General features: G+C 42.7%; 2 protein-coding genes across 2 annotated transcripts; both read right to left on the bottom strand.

The window, feature by feature from the left end:
• Window positions 1–1,084: 1,084 nt before the first annotated feature.
• On the bottom strand, window positions 1,085–8,900 carry pcsk9 (proprotein convertase subtilisin/kexin type 9). The gene is made up of 12 exons (XM_079575056.1): window positions 8,429–8,900; window positions 8,054–8,245; window positions 7,585–7,717; window positions 7,383–7,516; window positions 6,705–6,846; window positions 6,421–6,617; window positions 5,870–6,053; window positions 5,278–5,451; window positions 4,771–4,907; window positions 3,737–3,902; window positions 1,610–1,770; window positions 1,085–1,437 (listed from the first exon to the last, which is right to left on the bottom strand). Exons 1-12 carry the CDS (start codon window positions 8,600–8,602, stop codon window positions 1,258–1,260), a joined length of 1,974 nt encoding a protein of 657 aa, XP_079431182.1. The 5' UTR covers window positions 8,603–8,900; the 3' UTR covers window positions 1,085–1,257.
• Window positions 8,901–15,153: 6,253 nt separating this feature from the next.
• LOC306977169 (uncharacterized protein) lies at window positions 15,154–17,933 on the bottom strand. The gene is made up of 3 exons (XM_079575357.1): window positions 17,528–17,933; window positions 17,075–17,391; window positions 15,154–15,683 (listed from the first exon to the last, which is right to left on the bottom strand). Exons 2-3 carry the CDS (start codon window positions 17,335–17,337, stop codon window positions 15,389–15,391), a joined length of 558 nt encoding a protein of 185 aa, XP_079431483.1. The 5' UTR covers window positions 17,338–17,391; window positions 17,528–17,933; the 3' UTR covers window positions 15,154–15,388.
• Between the last annotated feature and the right edge of the window lie 318 nt (window positions 17,934–18,251).

The raw sequence follows: 18,251 nt of genomic DNA, 5'->3' as shown, positions 1-18,251 counted from the left end.
CTGTCACGTTTTCATTCTATTTGGTTGTGTTTTTATCATGTGTTTGCTCTTTTGACACGTTTTGGTCACATTGTTGTTGTGGCTTGATCACAGTTACATTATACGAATAAAAAAAGAAAAGAAACGCAGCCAAAAAAAGCCTTGAAAAGGTGACAAATGTCCGACGAAAATGAGACAAAAAAGTTGTGAAAACATGACAAAAAAGCAACAAAAGCGTGTGTGTGTGTGTGACAATAACGTGATAAAACCGCAACAAACATGACAAAAGCCAGATAAAAGAGAAACAAGGATGAAGCTTAGATGAGTTCTGTTAGTCTTAGCTTTCAAATGAGGTGTAGCACTGGTCTATAGGCTGTAAACTCTCCAGTCAAGAAGCTTTTAGATTTGGTTAAAACTGGAGAAAATGTGCTCGATTAAAGCGGGGGGTTAAGGTGTTGAAAAAAGAAACTGTGATGAAATCGGGGAAAACAACAGTCAATCCGTAAAGAAATATTGTAGACTGAAACTGCAAGCGACTCCCATCAATTATACACCACCTCAGCTTGAAGAAACGTTTCAAGGGGGTGTCCTGCTGCAGCGGAAAAGTTCCAAACAAGCGAAAGCGAAAGCAGCAGTTAAATCGGCAAAGACAAAGTAAAGGTGCTTGAGTTAAATGCTGTGTTAATCACGCGGCTGATCAGGCTCATTATCTTCATCAGTGGCTCAGACGCAGTGAGGCGTTTCCTGTGGAGAGCTGTCCAGCTGAGACGGCGTCGCTGCTGAGAATGAATCTGTGTTTCTACTTCTTTTTGAAGATGTAAATTGATCCGTAGTTTAATTTGTCTGTTCAAAAAAATGTACAACCACAATCTCTGAGAATGTTTTTTTTTTTATTGTGACTGGTACAAAAAAATACATATTATTTGTACATAGAATAACATAGAAGAAGTAAAAACAACTGAAAATGCAAAGGACACAGGACTTTTTCATAAGCTCAAATGGATTTCTTACATACACTGATAAAGTAAAAGACCAGCGATGACCTTTATTTGTTCAGTGAAAAAAAGTTTAATTAATAACTTTGGACTCCAGTCCCTACAAATCTACAATAATTATACAGTAAAGATGATTTTGTAGTGTACCGCCTGGTCAAAAAAGGCGGTGGTGTATCTGTACGAATACCGCTAACTAATCAAAGCATGTGCATCAACACGGTACAAGTAACTTAAGTACTTTGATGTTTTAAACCCAGGTATAAAACGGTCACTTTTGCGAAATTTAGACAGGCTGAGCGTCGTCTCTAATGTGGCAGCAAACAGCGATACCCACCACCCCATCCGCCCCAGAGCTGCTGTGAACATGGCAACTGTTACCCTTGGCAACTGGACCCAAGATGGAGCCGTGGGAAACTGCATTACAGTCTGTGAGAGTCCATCCAGCCGGACACGACACCTCCACCTGATGATAACAAGTCAAGCAGAGAGAGGAACACTTTTTAATGGTGTGCCATTCAACAAATGAACTGTCGAGGTTCTTAGCTTACAAATGAGAGCTGGGATGTCAACATGTGCTTGTGCCCTCATATGCAAATGTATAAAGTGGTTGAGAAGGTTCCTGTTCAAGTCTTCACCTGTTCTGTGGCTGTGTGCTCCAGCACTTGACACTCCAGGGCCGGGGCGTGGCAGCACACGGCGCTGGACATGACGCCCTCCGGGACCGAGCAGAGCCTCCGGTCTCCGTGATGAGGACGCGAGCCAAAAGAGAAGTGATCGGTGGACCAGGAGGTACATCCTACGAGGACCAGAGCAGACCATGGTGAACGACTATTCCTTCTTTCATTCAGTTATTTAGTTCAAATGAATGTGTGAATAAAAGGTAAAACAGATCAGTCAGGAGCTCATTGAAGATAGTTGAGTCATTCCTTGGTATCGCTTTACATTACAGGCCCTATACCTGTTTTTTTTTTTCACATCAAACAATGAAAGAGGAAATCACTAAATTAAAATGTTGGTTGAGGTAAAAACGCTTCCCCAATCTTCCTAACGTATTTGTAGCATCCCAGTTCTTCACAGGGACATGTTTAACGGCTTTTTAGGGTCACTTGCAATGCTCAAAAGCTATCCTGCAAGTTCATGAAATTGATACAAATGCTTTATACCTACATCTACAGTTTTCCCCACAAATGTCTAAGTTTACAATATGCTAAGGAAGACAAAGCAAATTTCATTCCATTACTAAAAAAAAAAATCAGGTATTACTCCTTGAAGGTGTGCTCATTAAGTGTAAGGGTTGGCTATGATTAAGTGTATTCTTAATGGCCTAGTAGTATGTCAACAGATAAAAGTATAATAAGCAGTGTGTTAATACTTTATGTGGTGATGTGAGTAATTTGTGGTAGTGGTGTTCCTGTGCGCGCCACTAGGGGCGCACTATAAAAGGCCTCACGTTAGTGTTGCTTGCCCTCTGACCTTGTGTATCTCCTGCTGCCTGTTGTACCCGGTGCTGGCGCTGGTGTGCTCTGTCCGACAGGTAGATATCTCTGCAACATTTATTTTAAATTCATCCTTTATGCTCGCCCTGATTAGTGTTTCCTCGTGTTAGTGTTGCTGTGGGTCCCTTCACGGGAGCGCGTCATGGCGCAGCGCCGTAGCATCGCAGTAGATTGGGTGTGCGGTTCCCCGATGGTCCTGTTGATGAGCGTGTTCCCTGGTACAGCGCACGAAAGGTTGTGCTGACTGGTATGTTTTCAACTCTAGGGGCGGGTAGCAAAGGCCAACATATATGTAATTAATAATATGCATTCCTTTTTAATAGGCGCAGGCAGTAGCACCAGCACTGCCCATCGCTGTCTTGTCTTCACTAAATGTCCGTGTGTGATTTGGGTCTGTCCAGCGGTCGGCGGGGACTTGTTGGAGGACTCTTATCCTAAATGTGGAATCTGTATCTCATGGACTAAACATATGTGCTAAAGGTTTTAAATCAAGCATACTTATGAAATGCAATGAAAGAAAAAGATTTTGTAACAAATAAATTCTATTTAACCAATGGAACATTTGTGCCCCTTTTTCAATAGAACTTATCTGTGTGTCTTAAAGCTAAAGGTTAAAAACAAAAACCTCGCTCTGCTACATTTACAAGCATATTATTAATGCTTATTAATACTTAGCAAGCACACCTTTAATATAAGCATTACCCATTCTACTTTAACTACCATTTTACTTAAAATTAATTAATGGATATGGCCAGATGGATAAAAGCAGACTGACAACTCCAAGGCACTCCCCCCCCAAAAAAGCCAATTTAAAAAAAAAAACGGGTGCCTTGGAGTTTTTTTGTCTACTTTAATCCATCTGGCAGACCATACCTTCATTTTTAGTATTTTTTCTTTTTTTAAATGAAACAGTAGCTCTTTGCTTCTGCACAGTAATAGCTTAGCCATAGAATGGAAATGGCTTGGTACCTACAATAGAAATAACATGCTGATCATGGTAATTACATAGAAACCCACGTTCAGCAACATCTTATTAAAATGGCAGAGTTTTTTTATTGAGGTAATAGCAAAAATGTGAACTGCACTATAACACCCCACCAGCCTTAATGATTTATGTTCTATTCATAGCATTGTTCTTGACAGTAAGTGCAATTCGTGAAAGAACATTGCCATAGAAACAAACCTCTCCACCTTTGAGAGCATTTTGTGTATAAGCCTGTAAGTTTCCGTGTATTCCTGTATTTCTGCTACAGCGTAGATCCTTACCGGTGAGGTGGCTCTGGGGCCTCTCACACTCCACGTCCTGCCCTGGTTTGGGACTGCTGTGAACATGGCACTGTAGGTCTGCGATAACACAGCAGCGAGCCACGGCGTACAGCCCTTTACCTGCGGGACCGGCGTAGGCCACACACTCCATCTGGCCGCTGCTCTCCTGTGCAACACAAGGGCCGGATTTAACACTAGACCAGATCAATTCAGAAATACAATGCTGTTACTGCATGAAAGTGGGTTTCTAACGCCTATCCAACAAACAACATCTACCATTCAATCATGAAATTAATCATCAGTTAATTAACTATTACATTTTTGCTTTGAATTGGAAAGAAAATCTGTGATTCTTTATTTTAGTTCCAGGAAAAAAAAGGAGACAGAGTCGGGCGGTGCTTTTCTGTAAAAAATAGGTATGTCTTCCCTCTACCAGCGTAGGCATCCTCCACTAAAAACATATACAGTAGGGTCCCTTCTGGGGCTAGGAGTCACCTGAAAGAGATGCTGACTCTTTATCCTGGATTATCCTGGTTAAATAAAGATCAAATAAAGTGTGTCATTTGGACACCGTTACAAAATGTAGTGACCAGTAGCCTCTACTTATACTGGGAATGCCATGGACATTCAGATGCAGCCCAGCTTTCTTGTGTTTAGGTTTTAATTCTTAAGAAATCTTACAATTATTCTTCAGATTTTATATGTTCTTCTTTCATCTGTGGTGACCTCAAATGGTAGTACAAGTGGGATAAGTTGTGTTACGTTTTGGGACATGAAGATCTGCCTTGATGCATTTCATGCTATTTTAGCCTAAAGCACTCGAAGGGACTGTTAGGAGTTAGGACATGCAATGTTGTACATTTTTTGCAGTCGGTGTGCATAATATGTCATTCTCTTTATAAATCTAATCAATATACAGTACAGCTCATTTGGAAATGTAGAAAAAGTCGTCAAAGTTGTTGGAACATGGGGACAAAAGTCTAAATAGCCGTGCAGATCAACCAAACAAAGGGACAGGTGGTCGCCCTACTTACATCTATAGTTTCTCCAACATGACCGCCTTCAGGAGCGTAACTGCTGCAGCCCGTCATCTTCTCTCCATGACGACAGCGGCTGACCGCTCGGACCACTGACTTCTCCGACCACACCGACCGACACAACAGACCCCCATCTGACAAAGAAAATCACTCAGAAATTAGAACTCTTCAGAAAAATCTGCATTGTTGGTGTTAAATAACTATTTAGTTGCATATAGTTTCACTGAGAGGTTTGCAAAAGAATAAGCATTCATAGTTAGGAAGTGGTCAAATGTTTGTCTACAGCAGATGGGGAGGAGCACCTTTGAAAGAACTTTTTTTTCTCCAACATAAGCATGGGTAAATATTATGTCTTCTTCACTGGTGTAAAACTACATTTATGATTAAAACCTGTCAAATACTAGTATAATAGAACCCAGTAGACATTATGGGTTAATAAAAATGCCCATCATAATCTGCTAAATGTTACTACTGGTTGACGACATGGTACAAACGTATTCTTACTTGTGTCTGCAGAGACTGGGGGCATAGCTGAGACCAGGTTTGGAGTGGACGGTCGCTGTGGGTCGGGGACAGAGAGCAGGTTGATGGTGTTTCTGATTGAGTAGTGCAGCATGGTGTGGAGGAGCTGCACCGGAGAGGCCTTCTGATTGGCTGACAGGATCACAGCTGCTATGCCTGCAAATGAGCACATTGTTTACAGGAATATAGGAATCAGAAATACTTTATTAATCCATGAGGGGAACTACTATGTTGCTGCCGCTCCAATAAATATCATCATTGATTTGCAGTGATTTGCTTATTGATTTGGTATAATCCTTTTTTTGGGGCTGCTCCCTTTACCTATCCTAAATTATCATTCGTTAATCATTTATAAGAACAAAAATAGTGACTTAACCGGATCAGTACATATGCTCAGATCCTATTAGACAACTGTTACTACGGCAACATCAACAGCATCTATTTAGGTGCTTATATATTATTAATAATTATTAGGAAAGCTTAATAACTGTTTAATAAATTCAGTATTTATTCATTATTTACAAATGTATTAAGTGTAACCCAGTATTTCTAAATGTTGTGTGTTGTTTTGTACCTGCAGCATGGGCAGCAGCCTGGGACGTCCCGCTGCGTGGAGTGAAGCAAGTGCTGCAGTCACTGCTGGCACTAACAATGTCATCACCGGGAGCAAACAGGTCCACACAGCGACCGAAGTTTGTGCCCCCCGCGCCCTGAGACATGAGCTGGTCCGCTGAGTTCACCGCCCCGACTGTAATCACCTGTGTGACAGACACAGCTTTAGAGAGGGGAGAGTCTGAGGTCTTTAGTCTGGTGTCTCGCATTCACCATCACACCCAAGTCAATCAAGTCAAGACATGGCAAAGAGATATTCTATGCTATTCAAAACACCTAGTCATGTTTTCTGGCAAAGCAATTACAGCAATGTATTTCATAGTAATATGATTAGTCATAACCTTAACCTAGATCCTAGGATGAAGAGTGTAATTTACCTGGAGGCCTGGCTAGTATTTTTATGGTAATAATACAGAAAGGTGCTGCAAAATGTACTATCTTCATTATCCTAGTCTACCATGTTTTTATCCTTAAGACTGTGTGGTAAAGTGTGATTATTTATCTTGTTGGCACCTCGGGCTCTGACGCAGGAGAGTAGAGACAGGCGTCCTCTCTGTAGTTCCCAGCAGCGGCGATGACCGCGACTCCACTGGACACCATCTCTCTACAGGCCGTGTTTAACGATCGACTGAAACCTCCAACAAACGGCAGCAGTACCACAACTGCGTCCAGAGGCTGAGCGATCAAGGAGGCGCGGATGTACTCCAGCCCTGTAGGACATAGTGACTGTGTGGTAAATTCACATCGGTGGACACACGGGGCAAAGTAGTGGTCATGTAGTAACGTGTATTCTGCACCTGCCATCGCTCCTGACACGGTGCCTTTGCCCTGACAGTTGAGCACTCGGACCAGGTTGACCCCAGCTCCTCGGGCCACTCCAGAGTCCGCTCCACTCAGGACTCCCGCCATGTGCGTCCCGTGGCTGTCGCACTGACTTGCCTGCACAGCACAAGTGTCACAGACAGCGAGAGGTGAGAGAGGGCGGCTGTAGGCTCTTTCACACACCCAAACACATCAGTGAGAAATGTTAATGCAAGAATACTAGTTGTTATCTGACCAGGGGCTAGAGTTTCAGTGTTTATTGTGTTGTGTTTTTATACCAAAATTGACTAAGTGGATGATTTGTTTATTTGGAGAGGACAGTGCATATTAATGAAAATATGCAGTGGAGAACACATTATCCAACCACATATTCAGCTTTTAAGAATTATTGTCAGCCCATTGTCCTCCAATACAGTCCATAGTCCAACGCAACATTGTCCATATGAGTCCCATCACTTAGCCAAAGCATTAGAATAGAGATCCAATGTCCTGGAACATGTTAACTCCATTTTCTATAAAGCACCTGATCATTTTTATGTGTGACATGTCTTTTGTTTTTAATCTTATCAATACTACCAATCCTTAAAATCCAAGACAACAGCTCTATGTGGTCCCTCCCAACTACTAAACTCTACAGTTCTAAAGACTGGTACCTGTCTGTGGACCCTGGCCCCGTCCTCCTCTGGGACATGGTTGAAATCCGTGACCAGAACGCGGCCCTCGACCTCTCGGTGGGAGCTGTGCACACTGCCGTCCATGAGGAAGACCTGGGCCAGGCCGCCGTCATCTGCAGAGCACGCAGAGGAAGTGAAACAGTACAAGCACATACTTTATGAGTCTGCAGGGTCAACTTACTGGGGGGGTTGTACGTCCCGTTCTCAGAGGTTCCACCGTAAGGCTGCAGTATTCTCTGAAGGTTCCAGGGCGCGCTCTGAGCAAAGATGGATGAGTCCTCCTCTATGTAGTGGACGTGAGGGAGCTTCACTGCCTGGTATCAAAAAGAGTATAAGAAATTCACAAATCTGTGTTTACTTTTGTAAGGATCCAGATGAGATCATTTCATCTGATCTCACTAGAGCTACTGTTGTACAACAAGAAAACAGTGTGAGATTCATTATAATATAGGCCTGTCTGCCAAAATACCATCCAACCACATGATATCAGTCTGTGGAACCTCTATCATGCCTCAAAGCATTTGTTGACCATCTATCAAAGCAACACAGTTCGTATTGTCTTGGGTCAGCAACTTGGAGACAAAGATGGCATTAAAACTCAGACCTGATTACTCCTACAGTACATCTAAAACTCTTAAGACGGAGCTCACCAGGTGAAGCACGTCACTGCTCATTTTGACCAGGAACCCGTGCAGAGCCCCGGAGTAGGTCTGCAGGATGTCCAAGAGGTAACCCCTCCGGGCGGCTTTAGCTCTCAGCCTCCGAATAGTCCTCTGAACGTGGGTCTCGTGGCTCCCCTCGCGCAGGATCACCAGGTACTGACCGGGCATGCGCCAAGCCTCCTGCAGCGCGCGATAAGTGCATGGACAAAGTTTGGAAAAAATATATATAATTGCCATATATAATTATATAAAATATAAATGTATAAAGAATAATTACGTGAACACACGGATCAGACCGATAATATTGTTACGCCTCATGCCCCGTACTACAGATCTAGTGAATAGTGCAGAAAGTGGCTGTACCTTGTTGCACCTGAGAAATTCGGCTGATGGCTCAGGTCCGGACTCGGGCTGAGTCCCGTCCTCTCGGATTAAGTCCAGGATCATCTCGTCGTCCTCAGGATCGTCCTGTGCGCTCACGGCCAAAGATGCGCACAGGCACAATGCCAGTCCAAACCATACAGGCACAGTGCGCATACTTCTCTTTCACTAAAATCCTTTCAACTGTCAATTTTCAAAAAGACGCACATGCACTTGAGGGGATGATAAGGTCTGAGTTGGCAAAATGATTTGTTTGTCTGGCAGCTGCGCGTGGAGTGAGACCCGCAACGGCTCCAAGCATCTCTCCAAATTTTGGGGTAACAAAAAAAAAAAAAAGAAGAATTGATTTTAATAATCCGAGGCGGGGATTGGTGACGTCTCACGGGCTCACGCCACTGCTTTTGTATCGAATGATTGTCCTCCGTTAAAAACACCTCTACAGCGGCGGAGTCAGGTTTCACTCTCCTCTGTAATTACTGTGCGTCAATACGCGCGCTTAGCGATTCTTCAGAAAAGAAAATAGGCGTATTAATTCAGTCGTGCTTTTCTACGTGTTTATACAGATATATTTGTTGACATTTTGTACAGAGTTGAGGATTTGAACACAGTCTTTGCATTTGAAATCACTTAAAATCGGCCCTTAGTCTGATTATTTAAATAGCACCGCACTGTCCCTGACTTATGTGGCAAATCCTTTAGCCAGAGAGGCCAAACGGTTTGCATGATTTTCAAATATGACTGCTTTATTCAAAATAACAAATGATTTCATGATCAAATCAGACTTGTAGAATATAGACTATTCCTGCAAAGAGAAAATCACAAGCCATGTGGCATGAGAAGCCCAAGGGAAAGTTTTTAGTTTTTTTTTCCTTTATAGACTACATACATTAACTTATAGCCTTCCCATTAATGTACAACTCAAATCTTCAGAGACTGGAGATGGCATCTCTGTGTGAAGATGTTGGCCACTCTGAACTTCAGGTTTTCTCCTCCAAATGTCAAACAGTGACACCTAGTGGAGAAACGGTGCATAGCATCTAGAACAGACGTCAAGCAGTCCACCAGCTGCGCAAATGTTACGAGAGCCATTCTGCCGTAGACGCATAGTTCAAAGGACAGGGCGCCCCCTGGTGTGCGTCCTCCGTCAGACCAGGTGCAGAGTGGGACAGCTGTGACTCTGGGGGCTGCTTTCACACTTGTGTCCAGGAAATACTGGTAGAGGGTCAGCGAGTCTAAAGTTAAATAAAATGAGATAAGACTAAATTAGAAGTCTGGAGTAGTCTGTCATTTTTGTGCTGAGTTGCACAGTCGTTATCTGTCTTTCATTCTGAGTGAAGCTATAGGGCTTGAAGTCTTCTGTGTCTCAAATAGTGTGTTAACCCTTAAATATCTGGCGTAGCACCCGGCATCCTTGAAACAGCTTCATTTAGTTGTGATAGATGATTTTTACCATAGGCAGAACAATGTGTCATTTACTAATTTGTTGTTTTATGTTTGTGACAAGTTCCCTTATCCTGCTGTAATCTTTCAATCAATCAAGTAATGTTCGTGCTATACTTTACTCTTCTTCATTAAAGGCCACATACTAGATTTTCAGGCATAATAAGATAAGACCTGCTTGTTCCCGGTTGATAACAAGGCTTTATAATTAGATGTGCATCATATAGTCACCATGTCTGCTTTTACATTATACTCGTGGATAAAAACTGATTTTATTTCACTATAGAAAAAAGAAAATCATGAGCAGGCCTTTAAACAACATGTGCCTACTGCAACCCAGAAAGGTATGGATAAAAGTATATTGAGGATTTAGACAGAGAGGACACGGTTAACTGTTGTGTGAGTGAAGCACAGAGGATGTGGTAAGATGAGTAATACTGAATTAGAATAGGAAGAGCTACTTTAATGTATTCCTCATCTACAGCCACTTCTCTGGTAATCTCTTTTTTATTCCCCTTTAGCCCCATTCTATTATTATTAATTAGTGTCTAGAAACTATATTAGCGTAAATCAGAGACATTATATGACTCCTGTCTCAATATTCGCCCACTCGAAGCTGTTTGCTGAGCATCCTGATGTCTGGGAACAGACCACAGGGGTCATTAAGGCCCAGGCACACACCCTCTTAGGACACAGTTGTGTGTTAGAGATACCTCTTCTGTCCATCTGAGGCACAAGCCACTTCCTCTGAGGGTTTCTCCAGGAGACGGGGAACCAAAACGACCTGCAACCCACACCAAATACATGAGCGCATTCACTCTACCCACTGTGGCTCAGAGGGTAGTCTCAGCATTTGAAAATTGGCACCTCAATCTAAAACAATCTGTGACCCCAAAATCACCAGTTCAACAAAATGTTTTAGGACATAAAATGATTTCAGGTGCAAAACATTCCTACTATTATTGGTGTCTTCTGAAATTAAAGGTGCATTATGCAACTTTTTATGTGTAAAAAAAAAACGATATAAAAACGATATTTGTGCGTATTTGAGGCCAGCAGCTGAGTGGTCAACATGGCGCCTTTACTTTCCATCACAGTGGTCTCTAGGATGCTCCAGGATCAATTGTTTGGAAGGTTTTCACTGCTGGTGGACCCTCTCACCAGAAAACCTACAAAACAATTGATCCTGGAGCGTTGGAAAGTCCACCGTGATCAAAAGTAAAGGTGCCATGCTAAACACTTATACAACTGCTGGGTCACTACAAGATCAAATATGCACAGACTTTTTTTTCCGCGTAAAAAAGTGGCATAATGCACCTTTAATGTTACACTATCAATATTACAAATGTCGAATGTACTGCATTTTTCATTCCTAGCTTGTTTGAAATGTGTTTTGCCATCTCACAGTCAGAAGACATTGTAATTTCAAATGTTTCGGGGGATAAACCACAAATAAAATCATTTGCAGGCCACTTGACAGCCTATTGGACCCAGTGAATTAGATATTTAAAACCAGCTAATAGCTTAACTTTGTCCCTCTTTTATAACTATTTGAGGTCACCCTACCATTAAAAAAAATGTTAGTGATGCCCCAATAATTGTATCCAGCCAATTTCCACTGTACCTTGGGATAGCACTGACAGAGGCTCCAAACAGTCCCGGCACACAGCATTACGACCCCTAGAGCGCACATTGTCCCGTAGACGTGTGGCTTTTCCTCTACCATGATAAAAAGGCCCACTGCTATCACGCCCAGTCCAGCCGCCATCAGCCCATAGCGGTACGGTTTCCCTTCTCCCATTATCACTCCACAGGGCTTATAGTAAACCTGAAACTCAAATACTTGTGGCACAGAGGTGGTTGTGAGAGGTGAATGTGAAGGTGAGGGAGGAGGCCGGGTTCCAGTCTGCTGCCTATTACAGCCTGCAGACAGCGTGGTCAGGTATAAAATTGCAGGTGTGTGCGAGTAGCAAGGTCACTTTGCCGCCGGCGAGGGAAGGAAAGTTGGCAACTCGGGCTTTGAAACAGTAGTGCTTTATAATAGTAGTTTGGTGTTTTGGAAAATTTAAATACAATATGTTACATAAACATACAAAATACTGACAGGTTTTACATAGAAAAGGGTTGAGCTTGCAAACATGACATGCATAGTCTTAATGCACTGTTATGAAAGGGGTTGAAGATGACTGGAAGGATTCCCTGCTACTATGGGCATTAGGACTAAACCCTGGATAGTATATTGCTAATCACAAGGCATGGACAAAACAATAGTGGCATGAAAGATAATGGAGTATAGGTCAGTCAACGGTATAATCAGCGGATAAAAACACAAATGCAGATGCTTTCACTTGGTTTATGGTTCACATCTGACTAATTGTTTTCCCTATCCACATGAAACAAATGATGGATTGATTTTGCTCATTAACCCCCCTCAGTTTGGGGTAAAAAGGTGGTTTGAATCTGACTTGGCAGTTGTCAGAGTGCAGTTTGAAGACACAATCACTCACAAAAGAGAAATAAATGTAATCTTTGGATTTTAGGTTCGAAGGTTCCTTCAGAAAAAATCGCTCCAATAGTTTTCATTGACATTACTTGAAGGTCAGTAACCATGGTCACACACACCGTAACATATTAGCCAATTAGATTTTAGACACTTGACCACAAAATATTGTATAATAACTGATAACTAGTGTATTGTAAAAATGCATTGGAACTTGGAAACTCGGAAACCTCAAGATTACTACGAGTTTGTGTACAAGATGAAGACAGTCATGATGCCTCCCAGTGGTGGAGCGCAGCTAATGTTAAAACTGTAACAAAACCACTGCATACTTTTAGTCATAGTTTTCAAGATAACATTACGTGGCATGTTTTTAATTATATCTGGTTTGGAGAAACTTTCATATAACGTTAGCATCGTATGAGCTAGCTGTTGTAGGATTAGCCATGTTATTAACATACGAGTTTATTCACCTGGAACGCCCTGAGGTCGTAAGTCGTAATGTGGATTTTAAGTGATCTGACAGGAGTTTATATAAATCAGATTTCCGAGTCGGTTCTTTATGATGAGAATATGCATAAACACAAAGCCCAGAATTTTGTTTAAATTCAGTAAACGGTGCTTCAATATTCAATATTTTGACCTCCAAGAAAGCCACATGAAAACTATCTACAGGAGATGTAAACTGTTGGATGGCCTTGATCCATTTTTTGAGAAAGTCAGATGCAAAGAGATGAAACATGAGAACTGTTGCCATGGCAATTAAAAAATTTCAACCGTTTCTATTGAGTGGTAGAATTGCTAAAAAAAAAAGCAAACAGTAACAGCTCAACAATAACACTACGTGGCTTTCTGCAGTCACAGGGTAAGGCACTTAGTAATCAATATGTGCAAATGCAAAGCAGGCAATAGTGCTGATACAAAGTGTAGCTATAACAAAGGCTTTGAAGCTACAGTAGTGGGTCACATAAATACAAGCAGTCAAGTCTCGAATTGACTTCAGTCTTTTGAAATGTTCTGTAAACGATCAAAGAGAAGTGAATCTCATAGTGATTAGTTCGAGCTTTTCCGCAATCAATCTCCAGAGAGAGGTTTGAGGCCACTTCTCCAGGAAATACTCGCTGCCCGTCCTTCCTCCTCTGCTTTGGTGATGAATATATTAAAAGATCCTTCAGTATTTTTGTAAAGGTGGCTCTGAATACATACAACCTCCATAACTACATACGTACATCAGCTTATGTTTGGAGGAGCTAGCTAGAGAAATTGCATAGCCGGTAATTAATGTAACTTGTACTGTAGTAAATTAGAACCAGCTCTTCATTTCCGATATACAGTGCCTCTCGAAAGTACAAATACACCTTGAACTTTTGCTTTTGATTTTATTTGGAATTTTTTACTGAACGTTCACACACAAGTAACAGACAACTGTGAAGTGAAAGCAAAATGATACGTGATTCTGTTATTTTTCAAAAAATAGAAAAGTGAAAAGTGGGGCGTGCATAAGTATTCATACAGCATTTCGGAGTGCATTAAATTGCCTTTAAAACATTCCTAATGACTGCAGAATGTTCACACCTTGGCCTAACCATTAAATCGAGGCCACCTGTGTGTAATCTACTCTCAGTATAATTTCAGCTGTTCTGTGAGGGCCTCAGAGGTATGGTCGGAGTGTATTGGTCACTAAACAACATCATGAAGGCCAAGGAGCACCAGAGAGGTCAGGGACAAAGTTGTGGAGAAGTTTAAACCAGCGTTAAGTTATGCAAAGATTTTCCAAGATTTAAATATCTCATGAAGCATTGTTCAATCCATCATTCGGAAATGGAAAGAGTATAGCACCAATGCGAACTTACCAAGACACGGCCGTCCACCTAAACTAACAGACAGAACAAGGAGAGCGCTGGTAAGAAATGCATCATAGCATCATGCTATGGGGCTGCTTTTCCACAGCGGGGACAGGGGAGATTGTAAGAATTGTTGGGAAGAGAGAATTGAGAGAGAACTGAGGCTGGGGCAGAGATTCACCTTCCAGCAGGACAATGACCCTAAACACAAAGCTAAATCTACAATGGTGTGGTTTAAAAAGAAAACATATTAATGTATTTGAATGGCCCAGTCAAAGTCTGACCTAAATCCTATTGAAAATCTGTGGAAAGACCTGAAAGCTGCTGTTCACAAACGCTCTCCTTCTAATGTGACAGAGCTTGAGTTGTTTTGTAAAGAGGAATGGGCTAAAATGTCAGTTTCTAAATGTGTAATACCTCAAAAGACTTGTTGCTGTTATTGCAGCAAAAGGGGGTCCCACAAAGTATTCATTCATCTGTATGAATACTTATGCACGCTCCACCTCTTCGGTTTTCTATTTTTTTTTTTTTTAAATAACAGAATCATGTATCATTTTGCTTTCACTTCAGAGTTGTCTGTTGCTTATGTGTGAACGTTCAGTAAAAAATTCAAAATAAAATCTTTATGTTTATGGTTGTAAACATGAAAAATTGTGCAAAAGTTCAAGGTGTATGAATACTTTCGAGAGGCACTGTACTACAGCCTCAAACAAGTGAGAACGGCCGGAACTTGGCACAGACGTCGGTCTAACATCACTGTAAATGAGCCGGAATCACAGTCTAAAAGCATCTTCATTATATTGGGTCATGCTGTAATGCCATACCCTCTCTGTAGAGCAGTCATAACCTTGATTCCATAATAAATAAATAGGCTAATTGCTAATCCTAACACGGCATTACTGTTAGGAAAGAAAGAGTTAAAGTAGAGGCAGAATCGAGTCAAACAGCTGTAATCGGGAGCTCACATGGCTACTTAATGTGCGTAAACAAATAGATGTAGTTCAGCGCCCGCAATTACAGCTGTGACTGACTTACAGACAGACTTCTTCCTTCAAAGGTGAAATAAGCTCTACTCAATTCTCTACAGGGAATAATTTCAAACTTATCTGACAGAACCACTTTTACAAAACACTGCTGAACTTCTCATCGGAGTTGCCTTCAATCACCAGTTTGAGAGCAGACATTGGAGTCCTCTGCTACAGTGCTGCAGTTAGTCCGCTCTTCACATGGCGCCAGGCTGTTCCCCCAGCCTTCCTCCCGCCTCTCATCCCGGTTGTTCCCCCAGGTCTCCACCTGTCCCTCCTCATGGCTGTGCTCCTGACCCTTCATCACAGTGTCGTAGGAGGGGGGAGGCTCCATGGTCCAAGGGGGAGGGGTGGAGGGGAGAGGGGTGTCTGGTTCGGGTCGACTGACCGAGTCCGACGACATCTCCCGGCGAATACGGTCCAGTCTCCTGTCAGATACAAGACAAACACAGAGTTTTGTAATAACAATAGGCACAGACAGTAGAGACAGGCCGATATAGCAGGTCAGTATTTGCACCTTTAAGACAATCTGCTGTGGGATTCAGACTGCCAACCTTCCCTTTAGACGACATACTCTACCATCTGTGAAAAAGTTGGCCCTACATATTGGAGGAGCATTGGCAGAGCTTGTTGGTTTCATGTAAACGAACAATGTGGACTCAGCATGATATTAGCCAAGATTCTAACTGACACATTTCTTTTTGCTATTGACTTTTCCCTTCTCGAGCTCCCCTGAATATACAGCCATCTGTGGCCAAGGTTTTGCATCTGCTTAGGACTTAGCTATGAGTGCACTGGCATATCAGGACACCAGCCTCATTATCCTGTAATGACGCCTTTTCCTTTCCCACTGAGGTTAAACCTGGTGGGGAAGTGTGAGGAGTTAGAAAAATCCCAGATGATGGAAACAGTGCCTCTGCTCTGTGTCTGGTGCCCTGAACAAGAAACCGAGTCTGTCTTGTTTAGGTTTTAGAACTATCATAGACTACGCCAGACATCTGTTCACTGCAGCCATGTCTCTGAGGCATAAGTGATTCTCTGACAAAAGCCACAATCACCAAATGTCTCATTTTCACCACTGTCACAAGACGGGTGGCTCTGAGAGCAATTTGCTGCTTATTGTCAGATCATAACAAACTTGATATGAGCTTGTGATGAAGTGTGTGTCCAAGAATCTGCTCAACACAAAAAAAACATTTATCCGCTGGTCTGCAGAAACTGTGCAGCCTGGAGTTTGTCTCTCTGCTTTATTTAGATTACACAACACAACGGAAGCATGTCATGTTTACCTATGTGTAATGAATGAGAGATTCTGCTGATCGTTCTGGGGGTAGAGCATGTCCAAGATTACAGGAAAGTTGGCAGCAGAGAGGCTGTTGGAGCATAATGGCCACCACAGCTCTCTCATTTTGCCCCAGGGCAGCTGTGGTTATAGAATTCCAGTAACTGAACAATCATGATGTCACAAAACTCATTTGACCTTTTGACTTAATTATCCAAAAATGAATAATGAATTCCATGATTTTTAAATTATTCTTCAAAACTTGTTCTTTGTCATTTGCCTGAATGCACAAACCTATAACTGTGTGGCGGGTTTTTGCATCTATTTGAATATGTTTAACCAAGGTATTCCTTGTTCCTTCCTTCAGCTAAGTGTTATCTTACTGTAGTGTGGTCTACAATTATTTTAAAAGGTGTGGACAGAAGAGCAATAACTCAAACCCCCTGGACAAATTAATATTCAAATCACTGCGCGCACAAATTCAGGGTTCACTAAAGAAAAGAAAAGTCCCAGTATGGCTGTAACAGTGAACCCTACCTTTGTATGGCCAGACCCTGCTGAGGGCTGAAGCGCGTGCCAGTCCGTGGATGCAGGAGGAAGTGTCCCGGGACGCCCGGCACCAGATGTTTCTTAATTTCCCTGCAGAAGCTCACCACCAAGAGCCCAATGCCCCCAAGAGCCACACACAGCCCGAGCCCGGAAATGGGCACTGAACCCGTGAACCCCAAGACGGTCATTACCACACCAACGGTAGTCATCACCAGCCCGAGGCAGGGGAGCACGGCCTGGGGGATCGGCATCGTGGGAACTCTGCGCCTTTAGATTCTCAGCCTCTTCTTCCAAGAGCTTCCCATCTACAGCGCAGGAGAAGACAGTCCACGTGTTGGGTGGAAAACACAAATAATCCATTTACAAAGCACACGCGGAGTTGAAATTGTGAGAAACGCGCATCACGCAACGTGCCAACAATTTACGAGTGCCCGATCTTACCTCATCGGATGCGTGGACCGAAATCCCGTTTGCCGTCCGAACCATACCTCCCTCTGCAGTTTTTAACTTCTACTTCCTTCTTTCTACGGCGAAAAACGCTTGCAAAAACATCAGCCAAGCCCGTGCGCTTCCACATTGACTCAACAACGCGTCTCTTCCTCGCCTCATTCTTGTTATCTTGTCTCCTGTTGCTCGGCTTTCGCTTCCCACAGAAGCATATCCGGTCGTGAAGTGATTACAGCGATGGAAATGTGCTGCAGGGAGAAGTCGGGGCTGGGATGGTCTCGGGCTGGTCTGGACACAGCGGGATCAGGAGCAGCGGTGGTGCAGAGGTGGCAGAGCTGTACGCGCGAGGAGTGAGGAAGTGAATTTGGCGAGGAGGGGTTTAAATGGAGGACAGACGGGGCAGGGCGGGCTACACTGTGTCACATCTCGATCTGGTGTCGGGGCAAACTGTCTGTCTACAGAAGGAGAGAGTTACAATAGCTGCTGTGATTGTTGCTCTGCTGGGGGTGAAACTGTGCAGCATCAAACTGAATAATGTATATGGCCTATAAGAGGAAAAAGCATTTGCCAAGATGATTGATTTCCAGTGCAATATCATGATACAGTATTAGTAATTAGCTTTAGACTAGACCTATAGAAAGAAGTCCTTATAGCTGACAGACAGTGACAGTTACTCATAGAAAACATGAATAACAGGCGGAAAGCTAAAACTCAAACA

Source organism: Gobius niger, assembly GCF_951799975.1.
Source record: "Gobius niger genome assembly, chromosome: 17".
Taxonomy (NCBI): domain Eukaryota; kingdom Metazoa; phylum Chordata; class Actinopteri; order Gobiiformes; family Gobiidae; genus Gobius; species Gobius niger.
The sequence above is the reverse complement of the archived record's forward strand: the minus strand, read 5'-3'. Positions and strand labels throughout refer to the sequence as shown.